The sequence below is a fragment of the Dasypus novemcinctus genome, chromosome 8, assembly GCF_030445035.2.
Source record: "Dasypus novemcinctus isolate mDasNov1 chromosome 8, mDasNov1.1.hap2, whole genome shotgun sequence".
In the NCBI taxonomy this organism is placed as follows: domain Eukaryota; kingdom Metazoa; phylum Chordata; class Mammalia; order Cingulata; family Dasypodidae; genus Dasypus; species Dasypus novemcinctus.
The window spans coordinates 40,008,110-40,021,068 of record NC_080680.1 but is presented as its reverse complement, the minus strand read 5'-3'; the positions used below and the strand labels follow the sequence as shown (position 1 = coordinate 40,021,068).

Below are 12,959 nucleotides of genomic sequence, written 5' to 3'. Positions count from 1 at the left end.
TCCACCAAGAAGTAACAATCATAAATATTTATGCACCAAACCAAGGTGCCCCAAATACATGAGACAAATACTGGCAAAACTAAAGGGAGAAATAGACAACTCAACAATAATAGTAGGAGACTTCAAGACACCATTCTCATCAATAGATAGAACATCTAGACAGAAGATTAATAAGGAAACAGAGAACTTTAATAATATGATGAATGAACTACAAGTAACTGACATATATAGAGCACTGAACCTCAAAAGAGCAGGATATATGTTCTTCTCAAATGCACATGGATCATTCAACAGGATAGACTACCTGTTCAGTCACAAAACAAGTCACGATAAATTTAGAAAGACTGAAATCTTACAAAGCATCTTCTCTGACCATAATGGAATGAAGAAATCAGTAACAAAGAATGGGAAAATCCACAAAAATATAGAAGTTAAATAAAACACTCAATCAGTGGGTCAAAGAAGAAACTGCAAGGGAAATCAGTAAATATCTTAAGTTGAATGAAAACAAGAACATATCAAAACCTATGGGATGCAGGCAAGGCAGTGCTGAGAGGGAAATTTATAGCCCTCAATGCTTAAATTAAAATAAAAAGAGCTAAAACCAAAGATCAAGCTGCACACCTGGAGGAACTAAAACAGACCGGCAAACCAATCCCAAAGCAAGCAGAAGGAAAGAAACAGCAAAGTTTAGAGCAGAAATAAGTGAAATCAAGAATTCTAAAGGGAAACAGACTTTGGCCCAGTGGTTAGGGCGTCCGTCTACCATATGGGAGGTCCGCGGTTCAAACCCTGGGCCTCCTTGACCCGTGTGGAGCTGGCCATGCGCAGTGCTGATGCGCGCAAGGAGTGCCATGCCATGCAAGGGTGTCCCCCGCGTGGGGGAGCCCCACGCGCAAGGAGTGCGCCCGTGAGGAGAGCCGCCCAGCGTGAAAAGAAAGAGCAGCCTGCCCAGGAATGGTACCGCCCACACTTCCCGTGCCGCTGACGACAACAGAAGCGGACAAAGAAACAAGACGCAGCAAACAGACACCAAGAACAGACAACCAGGGGAGGGGGGGAAATTAAATAAATAAATAAATCTTAAAAAAAAAAAAAAAAGGAGAATGCTTGCATTCAAAAAAAAAAAAAAGAATTCTAAAAAATTTAAAAATTAGTAAAACCAAAATTTGACTCTTTGAAAAGATCAGTAAAATTGACAAGCCCTCGGAGCAGATGTGGCTCAAGCAGGTGAGTGCCTACTTTCCACATGGGACGGTCCTGGGTTTGGTCCCTGGTGCCTCCTAAATACAAAAACAAACAACAAGGTCTGGCAGAGCCCCTGCGGGAGCAGGCAGTCAGACACCAAGCAGCCAACTGGGCCCATGGTGGGTGAGGGGTTGGGCCGGGGCCAGAGCTTGGGCAGCAGAGCTGCCAGGTCCTTCACAATGAGAGATTTGGGATGCTTCACTGCCCTCTGTGTAGCTGATAGTTTCAATGGTGAAGAGATGGCTGACAGTGTCAAAACCTTTCTCTAGGACCTTGGCAGGGGAATCAAAGACTCCATCTGGGGTATTAGTACTATCTCAAGGCTAGATGCTCGAATCCAGCAAAAGAGAGGAACAGCATCAGAGAAGAGCTAGTAGTGTCCTGGCCCACTGGAGAGTCCAGAGCTTAAGTGGAAGCAGGAGAGTGAACCATGTATTGTTAACAGAATTTTCCAGTAGCTGTGCTTGGAATGGCAGAGTATTCTGGTTCAGTCTCTTGTTTCACCAAGTGTTTATTCCTGTGCTTCAGTCAGTAACAGCACAAATTACTGGTGATCCATCACTATATGGAGATGTTTGGTTTTGGCTGGAATTCTTCCTTGCGTCAATTTTCAGTGCTCTTTGGGTGCTCCCTGTTTGTGCTTAGCAAAGTTGTCAATGCCACTGGTTTCAAGATACAGCTGATCTGGCATTTGAGGTATCAGGGAAGAAGCCTCATCTTTTCCCTAGTGTCAGCAAAATAATTACCGACATGCTCTTCAATCTTTTGCTGCAGGCTCTTTTCCTTATCCAGGGGATGTTTGTGAGTTTCTTTCACATTCAGCTTGTTGGTCAGCTGGTTAGTCTCTTGCATATGTCCTTCTCTACTCACTTTACTGCTTTGAATATTGCTGGTTCAATAAAAGAATTGAAATGCACCAGCGGTTATCAAATACAGAAAGGAACTGGCTTTACTACTTTGGATTTGGTTTGCCCTTGGCTTTTCTCACAGCAATGCCTCCTGCCTCATCATATGTTATCAGCAGCTGTCTCTTCTCTATCTTCTTTCCTTTACTCATTATCAGCGCCAATGAAGCAAAGGCCCCTGGCAAAGCATACCTTTTCCAGTTGCCCCTCTTCTCCTTGGTGGTCTTCTTAAGCAACAGACTCTTCCACAAGACAGTCTACCTGCAGTCTGCCCTGAGTAGCTCAACCTCTGCAAAGAAGTTCTCTTCACCACATCCATTGCCTGCCAAACTGAAGGCTGTTGCAGGCCATTGAATCTCCTGCCATCCAAAGGCGGTGGTGGGATTGGAAGGCTGTGGCAGATTTTTTCCCTTTTCTCCTTCCACTACCCAGGGAAGGCAGGACCCCCTCTGCCAAGGGCCCTCTACATATTCCCTTCTTTCTGAGGAACTGGAATTTCTGTCTTTGATGCAAGTAAGGCAGAATTTCCTGGTGCCAGTATGTGGATTTTTAACATCACCCTAACTAAGTCTGAAAGTACCACAGGTTTTTCTGCAGCTACTTTCTAGCATTTGCCAGCCCCTATGCCTGGGCTGATCTGAATACTTGTTTTTCTCCCTGTGCCATTTACTCTTCCTACCTCCCCTTCCTGTCTTCTATCACCTTTGGATGAATGGATTTTATAAATCTAGCTGTTGTAATTTGTGGATTTGTTATTTTTGTTTTTCTGTTAAGCACATACATCAGATGTGGGGGCCTTCATAGCCATCACTGTCTTGTTTCTTGTAATTCAGGTTAGGTTTGGGTATCTTGCTTCACTGCAAAAAAAAAGCCTGAAGAAATGGGACAGAAGGAAAGACCTCCTGGCCAGATCTGCTGGGTTTTGAGGAGTTATTTTCTCCTTTCCCCTTGAAGAGGAAAAAGCTTTTTTTCACTGGTACATTTAAAGTTCCCCATACGGAGGTACCAATTCTGGACAAGTACCACTGCAATTCAGAATGGACAGAGAATCTAAACATTTAAACTCTGAGAGGCCTGAAATATACTGTTGGCCACTGCTGTGCCTATCTGGTATTTCAAAGGAATATTGGGTGCTGCAAACAGGAACTGAAGGGGTAAAGTTATTAAACACATTAAACCTATGACTGTTTGGCTTTTTCCTGTCATTTTAAGAAACTAAATGTGGGGTATAGGGTGGGCGGGGTGTCAAAAAAAATTGTGCAATTTTAAAATATCACAAATGTGAGCTGGTTTCCCACAGAAAAAAACAACAACGAGCAAACAAATGAAAAAAACCAACTCAGGGGAAGCCCATGTGGCTCAGTGATTGAGTGCAGGCTTCCCACATTTGAGTTCCTGGTACAATCCCAGCTCCAGTACCTAAAAAAAAAAAAATATATATATATATATATATATATATATATACACACACACACACACACACACACACATCTCTACAAACCTTCAGCTAGACTGACAGAGAAAAAGAGGGAAGATGCAAATAAATAAAACCAGAAATTAGAGGGGGAATATTACCACTGACCCCACGGAAATAAAAAGGATCATAAGAAGATATTATGAACAATTATATGCCAAAAAATTAACCTAGATGAAAAGGAAAGATTCTTAGAAACACAAACAACCCACAAACACTCTACAAAAATTAGAAGCTCTCAACACACCAATTACAAGCAAAACAATTAAATCAATCATCAAAAACCTCCCAGTAAAGAAAAGCCCAGGACCAGACAGCTTCACAGGTAAATTCTACCAATCACTATTAGAAGGATCAATACCAATACTGCTCAAACTCTTCCAAAAAACTGAAGAGGAAGGAACACTACCTGACTCATTATATGAGGCCAAAATCACCCTAATACTAAAGCCAAATAAAGATACTACAAGATAAGAAAATTACAGACCAAAATCTCTATTGAACATAGATGCAAAAACACTCAACAAAATACTTATAAATCACAGCACATCATTAAGAACTATACACCATGATCAAGTAGGTTTAATCCCAGATATGCAAGGGTGGTTCAACATAAGAAAATCAATAGATGTAACACATCACATCAACAAAACAAAGGGAAAAGAAAACACATAAACATCTCAATTGACCCAGAAAAGACAACCAACAAAATTCAGCATCCTTTATTGATAAAAACTTGTAGAAAAATAGGAATAGAAGGAAATTTCCTCAACATGATAAAGGGCATATATGAAAAACCCACAGTAACATCATACTCAATGGTGAAAGACTGAAAGATTTTCCCTCTAAGATATGGAAAAGGGATTCACACTGTCACCGTTATTATTCAACATTGTACTGGAAGGTTTAGCCACAGCAATTAAGCATGAAAAAGAAATAAAAGGCATCCACATTGGAAGGAAGAAGTAAAACTTTCACCATTTGCAAATGACATGGTCCTATATATAGAAAGTCCCCAAAAATCAACCACAAAGCTACTAGAGATAATAAACAAATTCAGTAAAGTGGTGGGGTACAAGACCAACAGGCTAAAATCAGTATTTTTTTTCTATATACTAATAATGAGTAAATTGAGTAGGAAATCAAGGTTAAAAAATTCCATTTACAATAGCAACTAAAAGAATCAAATATCTAGGAATAAATTTAACCAAGAATGTAAAGGACTTGTATATAGAAAACTATAAAACATTCCCAAAAGAAATCAAAGAAGACCTGAATAAATGAAAGGATATTCTGTGTTAATGGACTGGAAGACTAAATATCATCAAGATGTCAATTCTACTCAAAATGATTTAGATTCAACACAGTCCCAATCAAAATTCCAACAGCTTATATTACAGAAATGGAAGACTTAATTACCAAATTTATTTGGAAGGGTAATGGGCCCCAAATACCCACAAACATCTTGAAAAAGAACAACAACGTTGGAGAACTCTCACTAACTGACTTTAAAGCATATTACAAAGCTACAATAGTCAAAACAGTATGGCAGTGACACAAGGAAATATATTAACCAATGGAATCAAATTGAGAGTTAAAAAACAGACCCTCACACTTACAGTCAGCTTATTTTTGACTAAGCTGCCAAGTCCACACAATTGGGAAAAAATAGCCTCTTCAACAAATGGTGCTAGAAGAACTGGATAGCCATACGCAAAACAGTGAATGAGGACCCCTATCTTACACTATATACAAAAATTAACTCACAATGGATCAAATCAAAGGCCTTAATATAAAAGCCAGGACTATAAAAATCCTAGAAAAAAATATAGAGAAGCATCTTCAGGATCTTATGTTAGGCAATGGTTTCTTAGACATTACATCCAAAGCATAAGCAACAAAAGAAAAAAATAGATGAGACCTCCTCAAAATTAAAAACTTTTGTGCAAAAGGCTTTGTCACAAAAGTGAAGAAACAACCTACCCAGTGGGAGAAAATATTTGGAAACCACATATCTGAGAAGGGTTTAATATCTAGAATATATAGAGAAATCCTACAACTCAAAAATTAAAAGATAAATAACCCTATTTTAAAAATGGGGAAAAGAGCTGAATACACATTTCTTGAAAGAGGATATACAAATAGATAAAAGCACATGAAAAGATGCTCAACATCACTAGTTGTCAGGGAAATGCAAATCAAAACCACAATGAGATATCACTTCACACCCACTAGAGTGGCTAAGATTAAAAAAAGAAAACTACAAATGTTGAAGAGGATATGGAGAAAAAGGAACAGTCATTCATTGCTGGTGGAAATGTAAAATGGTACAGCCACTGTAGAAGACAGTTTGGCAGTCCTCAGGAAGTTAAGAATTACCATATGACCTGACAATCCTGCTACTAGTGTATACCCAAAAGAACTGAAAGCAGATACTTGAACAGATATTTGCACATCAATGTTCACAGGGGCATGATTTATAATTGCCAAAAGATAGAAGCAACCCAACTGTACATCAACTGATGAATGGATAAATAAAGTGTGTATATACATATGATGGAATATTATTCAACTGTAAAAAGGAATGAAGTCCTGTTGCACACAATATGGACAAACCTTGAGGACATTATGCACACTGAAATAAGTCAAGCACAAGAGGACAAATATTGTATGATCGCATTGCTATGAACTAATTATAATAAGCAAACTCAAAGAGATAGAATTTAGAATATAAGTTACCAGGGGATACAGTGGGGTAGAGAACAGGGAGCTGATGCTTAGTTTGCACAGAAATTCCATTTAAGATGGACTATAATGGTTTGGAAATAAATGGTTGCGCATTATTATGAGTGTAAGTAAATGTGCTGAATTATGTATATAAATTTGGTTCAAAGGGGACATTTTAGCTCATATATATTACTAGAATGAAAATTCGAAGATAAAACATGAGACTGTATAGCACTGTGAACCTTGTTGTAGACGATGGACTGGGACTAATAGTATAAAAGTACTCTTTCATGAATTAAAACAGATGTACAACACACTATTACAAGGTGGTATATAATAGAATAGGATGGTATATAGGGAAAAAGAAACCTAATTTAAACTATGGGCTATAGTTAATAGCACTATTTCAACATTTTTTCATCAATTGTAACAGAGGTACCTTATTAATGCTAAGTGTCAACAACAGGGGGGTACATGGGAATGTCACTTTAAAATTTTTCTATTTTTTTATTATTTTTTAGGAGGTATGGAGGATTGAACCCAAGACCTTGTACATGTGAAGCAGGCACTCAACTACCAAGCTACATTTGCTCCCCAATTAGAGTTGGTTTTTTCATTTGTTTGTTTGTTTGTTTTGGTTTTAGGAGGTACAAGAGCTTGAACCCAGGACCTTGTACATAGGAAGCAGGCACTCAACCACTTAAGCAATATCCACTCCCCTACGTTGTATTTTTTTCTTTTTAAGATTTATCTATTTCTTTCTTTCTCTCCCCTTCCCCTCTCCCCCAGTTGTCTGTTCTCTGTGTCCATTTGCTGCATCGTCTTCTTTGTCCGCTTCTGTTGTTGTCAGCGGCATGTTGTTGTGTCATCTTGTTGTGTCAGCTCTCCATGTGGGCGGCACCATTCTTACACAGGCTGCGCTTTCTTTAGCGCTGGGCGGCTCTCCTTATGGGGCGCACTCCTTACGTGTGGGGTTCCCCTATGCGGAGGACACCCCTGTATGGCACGGCACTCCTTGCGCGCATCAGCACTGTGCATGGGCCAGCTTTACACAGGTCAAGGAGGCCCGGGGCTTGAACCACGGACCTCCCATGTGGTAGATGGATGCCCTAACCACTGGGCCAAGCCCACGTCCCCTTACATTGTATTTTTCACATGACTTTTCTGTAAACATACTTCTCTAATTAAAAAATAATTTTTAAAATACATTATGCCAAATGAAAGAAATCAGACACAACACACTACATATTGCATGATTCCATTTATATCAAATGTAAATATAAGTAAATCTATAGAAAGAGAAATAGATTATTGGTTATATAGGGCTGGGGAAGGACAGAGAGATTGATAGGTGACAGCTAAGGAGTATAGGATTTTTCTTTTTAGAGTGATGAAAATGTTCTAAAATTGATTGTGGTGATGCATGTGCAACTCTATGAATATACTAAAAGCCACAAATTGTACACTTTGGATGGACTGTATGGTATGTGAATGTATCTCAATAAAACTGCTTTATAAAGAAAAAAAAAACAAAAATTATAAGAGTTGGAGAGGATATAGAAAAAGAACACTCATTCATTGCTGTAAGAATGTAATATGGTGAAGTCACTGTGGACGACATTTTGGCAGTTCTTCAGAAAGCTAGCTCTAGAAAATTGGAGTGTCCCAGTGCTCAGTCTTTGGACTGGTTCTCTTTTCTGTCTACATTGACTAATATTTGGGGATCTCAATTAGTCTCATGGCTTGAAATGCTATCTATATGCTAATGGTTCCCAAATGTATATCTGGCCCAGATCTTTCCCATGAACTTCAAACTCATACAACTACTTCGACACAAACCTAACATGTCCCAAAATGAACTCTTGATCTCTAACCTGACCTAAATCTGCCCCTCAAACATTCCCATCTTCATAAATGACAATTCCATCCTTTCAGTTTTTCAGCCCAAAACAAGAGTCAAGTTAGATTCCTCCCTTTCTATGACATCTAATTATAACTTCAAGATCTACTCAGAATCATAGAATTTCTCACTACTTCCACTGCTAATCTCTAATTCAAGTCACCAACATCTTTCACATAAATTACAACTACTTCCTAACTTCATATACACTCACTGCCCCATTACAGTCTACTTTTCCTAGAGGAGCCAAAGTTTTAAAACTTAAGATATTCTCCTTTCTCAGCTTGAAAACATCCAATGACTTTCTTCTCACCCAGACTAAAAGCCAAAGTCCCTACAACAGCCTACGAGGAGCTACAAAACTCTGTAAGATCTGGCCCATAACTCTCTGACCTCATCTCCTATGGCTCTCTCCCTTGTTCTGTTACTCCAGTTATACTGGCTTTCCTGCTGTCTCAGAACACCCAGGTACATTTTAGCCTTGCTGTTCCTTCGATCTGGAATGCTCATCCCCAAGAAATCCACAGGGATTCATCCCTGACTTCTTGTTGGTCTTTGCTCAAATGTCCCCTATTTAAAACTACAATAACACTCTTTCTACCCTCTTTCCTACTTTCCCTACTTCCTCTCCCCATTTATTCTCCACAGGATTTACCACCACTTGATCTACTATGTATATTTTACTGATTTATAACCTTAACATCTTTCTTTCCATATTCGAGTGAAGTTCCACAGGACATGAATTTTTATTTTGTTAATAGCTGTATTTCCAGTGCCTAGAATCTAGCACATGGTAGTTAATACATATTTGAATGAACGCATGAATGAACACATGTTGCCAAGTACTGTGTGGATTAAAAGAGATAACATATAAAGTCGTAGTGTGGTCCCTAGCTTAGAACAGTCACTCAATAAACATTAATCTATTCCTTTACTATTGTGGTACTTTCTGTAAAAGGAAAGAAGAATTCTAAAATTTAATAACTTTTTAAAGCCTTACATCTCATTCTATATTTCTTTAAGTACTTGATCATGTAAAGAACACTTTAAAAAAGACATGTAATAGAATTTACCTACATTCTTAAAAAATCACTGACAAATACAAAACTCAGTAAGTAGTCTAAACATTAACTCAAAATGCAACCTTGGGTTTCAGGGCTCCATCCTCCCACAAAAGCTTTGAACAAGCATGAAGAACCAGTAGAAACATCTTTCTCAACGCTCCAGATAAAATTAGACTGCAGTAACAGGGCAAGTACTAAATCAAGAAAGGGACTACTTAAGAGTGGCAGGATCTCCTGTGACTCTGGATAGCCCCTTTCTGACCCCTCACCTGTTTGCTGTGGAGCAGAGAGGTGCCCTAGTGTGGATCCTAGTGCATACGGGGGGAATGTATGTCTGGTCAATCGGTCTGGTTGTAGACTGAGGGACTCACCATCTCAAAACTTGCACTGCGTGTATAATGCGTCTCACAGAACTCTCTTACAGAATGCTGTAGGACAGCAGTCAAGTCATGCTGCCTGGACAAGGAATTGCTGGGTGTAGGACATACACTGCAATGCCTGGGACCATGAGCAAATTATTTCCTAGGGAAGAGAGGACATTCATTTCCTGGTAATCAGTGGATTTTCTAGGGCCGCACAAACATGCCCTAGATAGACACATGAACAGAGAGATCAGGGAGGCCCCTATGCTTTGGCCGGGAGCAATTGTCTAAACTCACTGTGTAAATAAACTCTGAAGGAGAGCAGCCCCCATAGGTCAATCTACAGAGACTAGGAAGGGTCTTTTCTTTTTCTGTCTTCTGTGTGTGAGCTCCTAGCATTCAAGAAAAGCTCTGTCATAACACTAGCTGGATATAAAGTTGAGGAACTGAGGCTCAGAATCTAAATTCCAGAGATAACACAGTAAGATTTAAAAGGGTCCAGGTTTCAACAAAAGAAACAAGAAGTGATGGCCCAGGCAAAGGAAAAGACTAAAAGTATCAGAAACTATCAATGACAAGGACCAGACCTGAGATTTATCAAGCAAAGACTTTTTAAAAATGGTCCTAAATGAAAAACTCCGCAGACCCAGTCGGTGCAAACTGTCGGCCAATCCCCTCCTTGGACGTCTGCCACCCAAAAGACCAGCCTATCACCTATGTACATGCTCCCTTCCCTCTCTATATATTCCCATGTTCTACCCCCAATAAACGAGGCTTGATCAGAAAAAAAAAAAAAAAAAAAAAAAAAAAAAAAATGGTCCTAAATATGTTCAAAGACCTATAGGAAACATGGATAGAAACTAAAGGAAACCAGGAAATTTATAAGTGAACACAAAGAGAATATCAATAGAGAGGTGGAGATTTTGAAAAGGAACCAAACAGAGCTGAAGACCATAGTAACAAAAAGTCCTAGCAGGGTTCAACAGCAGATTGGAGCTGGCAGCAGAAAGAATCTGTAAACCTGAAGATAAGACAATTGAAAACATCCAGTTTAAGAAGCAGCAAGAAAAGAGAATGAAGAAAAGTGAACAGAGCCTGAGGAACCTGTGGGACACCATCAAGCATGTCCATACACACATTGTGGGAGTTCCAGAAGAAAAAGAAAAGAGAGCAAAAGAATATTCAAGGAAATAATGGCAGAAAACACTCCAAATTTAATGAAAGACATGAATATACACAAGTAAGATGCTCAATGAATGCCAAACAAGATAAATCCAAAAGGACACATGCTGCAGCATATTATAATCAAACTGTCCAATGCCAAAAATAGAGAATTCTGAAAACCTCAAGAAAGAAGCAACTTGTCACATACAAGAAAGCCTTAATAAGATTAAGTGCGTATTTCTAGTTGGAAACCATGGAACAAAAAACAGTGGAATGACATATTTAAAATGCTGAAAGCAAAGATATGCCAACCAAGAATTCTATATTCTTTCAAAAATCAGAGAGGGATTAAGACATTCCCAAATAAACGAAAGTCGAGGGAGTTTTTCACTGCTATTGTCCCACAAAAGATGTTAAGACAGTCCTGCAAGATAAAAAGAAAGGACAATAGATAAGATTGAAGCCACATTAAGAAACAAAGATCTGTGGTAAGGATAATGACTGGGGTAAATAAAATGCCAGGCTACTGTATTTTTGGTTTGCAATTCCACTTTTTACTTCCTATAAGATCTAAAAGGCAAATGCATAAAATATAATGAGGAATCAGTGGTTTGGACTCATAATGTATAAACATGTAAATTGTGACAAGAAATACATAAAGTTGAGGGGATAGATGGTTAAAAAATATAGTCTACTGAAGTTCAGTTGGTATCAAAACAAATGTGAATGTTACAGATTAAGGACGTTAAATTTAATCACACTGAATAGTATGCTTGGGAGTGGTTGAAATGGGAAAGTTTATGTTGTGCATAAGAAAGAAAAGGAAGAAGGGAGGGAGGAAGGGAGGGAGAGAGGAGGGGAAGGAAGGGTGGGAGAGAGGAAGGGTGAAAAAGCAACTAAAGAGACAATAATAATTAAAGGCAATACATGATCCTGAATTGGATCTAACAAGGGAGGAGAGAAGGCTCAAAAGACACACTGGGACACATGAAAAAAATCAGAATATACACTTAGGCTTTACATCAGTGTTAAATTTCTTTACCTTGATAATGGCCCTTAAGGTGGATGTGTAAGTGAATATCCTTGTTCTTAGGAAATGTACATGGCAGTATTAAGAGCTCCAGGTGCATGATGTATACAGCCTAAACTCAAGTGTTCAGAAAATGGGGCAAATGTGGAAAATGTTAAAATTGGTTGATATGGTATCTGGGGGCAGAGGGGTATGTCAAAGTTCTCTGTCTGGGTTTGCATTATTTTTGTAACTGTCCTGCAAGTTTCAAAGGACTTCAAAATAAAAAGTTAAGAAAATGTAAAATGTAGTCAGAATTTTCAATGACATTTCACTTTTACTTATTTATAATTAGTACCCTGCTTTCCCCCCCCAAAAAATCTGTTAGACTAATAAATAAGCAATTAGTTTCAACCTGTACTGTTTAGGTGAAAAAAACATCAGTGAAAAAAAAAAGAACATGGCATAAATTTTAATGTTTCAACCAAGTATTCTGTATTTTAACAGCTGCAATAATCAGTATCAAGAAGTTTAGAAATCAGTAAAACAGATAAATAATAATAAATCACAGAGACTTCAAGTGATTTATCTCACTAAGTGACTAAAAATTGAGACTAACACCTTGTGGCTTTGAATCCTCATTCTATGTACCTTCCACTGCACTGCAGTCCTTCTCAAATATACCAACCAATGCCTTCCAATGCAACCAATTAAACTGATTACCCCAAACCCCTAAAAAGAAAGGAAAACAAAAGCAAATATCAAATAGTATATTGTAATTCTACATGACAATTTACATTTCAAGCAAGAAGGCTTATGGAGAATAGATGCAAATATGATAAAAGGGACAAAAAGTTTGGTCATGGAGATATAAAGAATGGGTAGAAGAAATAGTGTAAGATGCCATGAGTATATGGTTTATATTTCATTTTTAAAAGAGCTAACTCATGGGGCTTATATGTTTTCAGAAATTTGGACAAACTTCATCTTTTCACCGATGAGAATGACATACCTCACGTTCCATGCAGTGGTAAAGTCTGGATTTAGAAGCAGCAGGGTACATGTGACATCTATCAATTCTAAAATAAAGAGAAGTCATATTAAAA

General features: G+C 38.4%; 1 protein-coding gene and 1 pseudogene across 1 annotated transcript in view; one reads left to right on the top strand and one right to left on the bottom strand.

Annotated features, from left to right (window-relative positions):
• Positions 1–12,959, bottom strand: part of PTAR1 (protein prenyltransferase alpha subunit repeat containing 1) — an 81,173-nt gene that overhangs the window by 45,414 nt on the left and 22,800 nt on the right. The window contains exon 3 of the mRNA XM_058301689.1: positions 12,866–12,932. Within this exon, the coding sequence (XP_058157672.1) occupies positions 12,866–12,932 (67 nt within the window). The remainder of the gene's footprint in view (positions 1–12,865; positions 12,933–12,959) is intronic.
• On the top strand, positions 1,426–2,546 carry LOC101443463 (etoposide-induced protein 2.4 homolog pseudogene; annotated as a pseudogene).